The sequence below is a fragment of the Ascaphus truei genome, chromosome 9 (assembly GCF_040206685.1).
Source record: "Ascaphus truei isolate aAscTru1 chromosome 9, aAscTru1.hap1, whole genome shotgun sequence".
Classification (NCBI taxonomy): domain Eukaryota; kingdom Metazoa; phylum Chordata; class Amphibia; order Anura; family Ascaphidae; genus Ascaphus; species Ascaphus truei.
Window position 1 is genome coordinate 63,577,948 of NC_134491.1, and position 2,269 is coordinate 63,580,216.

The 2,269-nt window shown below is 42.8% G+C and overlaps 1 protein-coding gene across 1 annotated transcript; it reads left to right on the forward strand.

The window, feature by feature from the left end:
- Positions 1 to 884: 884 nt before the first annotated feature.
- On the forward strand, positions 885 to 1,839 carry LOC142503289 (olfactory receptor class A-like protein 1). The gene has a single exon (XM_075615450.1). It carries the CDS (start codon positions 895 to 897, stop codon positions 1,837 to 1,839), a length of 945 nt encoding a protein of 314 aa, XP_075471565.1. The 5' UTR covers positions 885 to 894.
- The last annotated feature ends 430 nt before the right edge of the window (positions 1,840 to 2,269 follow it).

Consider the following 2,269-nt stretch of genomic DNA (forward strand, 5'->3'; position numbering starts at 1 on the left):
GACGTGGTTAGCAGGCTTGGCATTATTTGATCAAAGGATGTATACCAAAAGTCTCCTTTTTTCTTATAGGTATTTACACCATATATATATATATATTCCCCATTGATTGCTATCCCTAAGGGGGAAGCGCAGGGATTCACTTTTTGTTTTGCACATTTGTATGGCCAATTCCTTCACTAGCTGCATGCTCCTTATACAGAGAAGCGCGGTGATTATATTTGTTTTACATTCCTTGAGACCCCCTGCTTCAATAATGTTACTAAAATAAAAGACGCGTGATCGCGTGTTAGAGGTGCACAGAGAGAGTGACTTATTCTGTCTACTATTACTGCGCGTCTCTTCCAGACTGATGCTGCCCAGTAGGAATCACACAGTGGGGGTCTTATTCAGAAGTGACCCCCTCTGTGTTAATCCTGATGGACCATTAGTCTGCACTGGGGGGGGGGGGGGAGGGGGAGGTTTCTAGCACCAGCTTGTTCTTTCCTTAAACAGGTTAACAACCATATGCACTCAACGAAGTTACCATTCTCCAAACTATTCTAATCTTGCAATGACAAGAATGGTTGCTTTGATGTCTGGTCTACTTATGAATCAATTAGCTGTTGCATATATATATATCTTACAGTACTGTATGTTATAATGTATCTGCTGCTCTTATACTCACTGTTTGTACTATATTTTCCCTTTATTGTATTTTCTAAAGAAACGTAGTGGAGTAACGATTTGAAGGGTGAGTGCTATCTTCTTATGAAACATATTTTAGACAGGACATGAAGTAAATGGGTGACACAACATCAATAATTATATATTATTAAATTATTATTATTATTATATATATATATATTTAATGCTTTCCTTTTGTATTCCCAAAAAGGTATCAGGAATGATAACAGGATGAATCTCAGTGTCCCAGTTAAATTGGCAGCCTTCATCCTGCAGACTTCTCTTGGGATTTTGGGAAACATCATTGTCCTAGGAGCTTACACTCACATCACTCAGATCCAGCAGAAGATGAAGCCGGTTGATAAAATATTCTGCAGCTTAGCATTTTCCAACATGATGATCCTCCTTACCAGAGGATCGCCACAGATAATGTCATATTTGGGCCACCAAAATATATTGGATGACTTTGGCTGCATTTCCATATTCTACACATACAGGATATTGCGTGGTATGTCAATCTCTGCCACCTGTCTTCTGAGCGTGTTTCAGGCCATTGTTATGTCTCCTGCAACATCCAGATGGGAGTCCTTGAAAACCAAAGTGTCTAATTACATTCTCCCATCCTTGGCTGCCTTTTGGCTGGGTAGTGCAGTTATAAACATATATATCCCCCTCGGTGGTCTTGCTCTTGTCAATGGGACGGTTCCCTTCTACAGGGTGGGCAGCTGTTTGTTCAGACGTATGGAACCTGTCTTTGATGAACTTCTCAGCACTGTGATTCACGGGTATGACTTCTTTTTCATTGCCTTAATGCTTCTTAGTAGCACGTACACTGTGTTCATTCTCCGAAGGCACGGACAACAGGTCAAGTATCTTCACTCCATTAAAACTGCCACGCGAGAATCAGTAGATAAGAAGGCGTCTAAAAATATCATTAAGTTGACTGCCCTTTATGTTTTCTTCTTTTCAGTCGACACTTTTATTATGATTTACACACTCACTCAGATCAGTTTTCCGACACTACTTCCTGAGATACGGCTGTTTCTGTCTTCTTGCTATTCTATGCTAAGCCCTTTCCTGGTCATGACTTTCAACAAGAAAATTAAGATTCCATTGAGCTGGTTCAGAAAGATGGAAAAGTCTAACGTGTCAAGTGTCTGCAATGGGGAAATGTAGCGTTATAGCTTTCCAAATAGCAGCTTATGGGTCAAGTTCTTAGACTGGGTGTCTTGTATGTTCTCTTCAGTAGTTGGAGGCTAACAGGTTAAAACGATATATAGATATATCTAGAAATAGATATATCTATATATATATATATATATGTATAAAAGTGAGCTCACAGGCAACCACCGGCTCCCCTCACCCACAGCTCACCTCCCAGCCGGCTCCCACCCCATCACCCCCCCTCACCTGTAGCTGACAGTCACTTGCCGGCTCCCCCCCCCCATCACCTGCAGCTCACAGTCAACTGCCAGTTCCCCCCCATTAGCCCCCCTCACCCACAGCTCACAATCAATGTCCACCTCCGTGGCTCCCCCCCCCTCACCCGCAGCTCTCAGTAATGGCCGCCTCCACCCGGATCCCCAGCCACACCCAGGAGCACTGG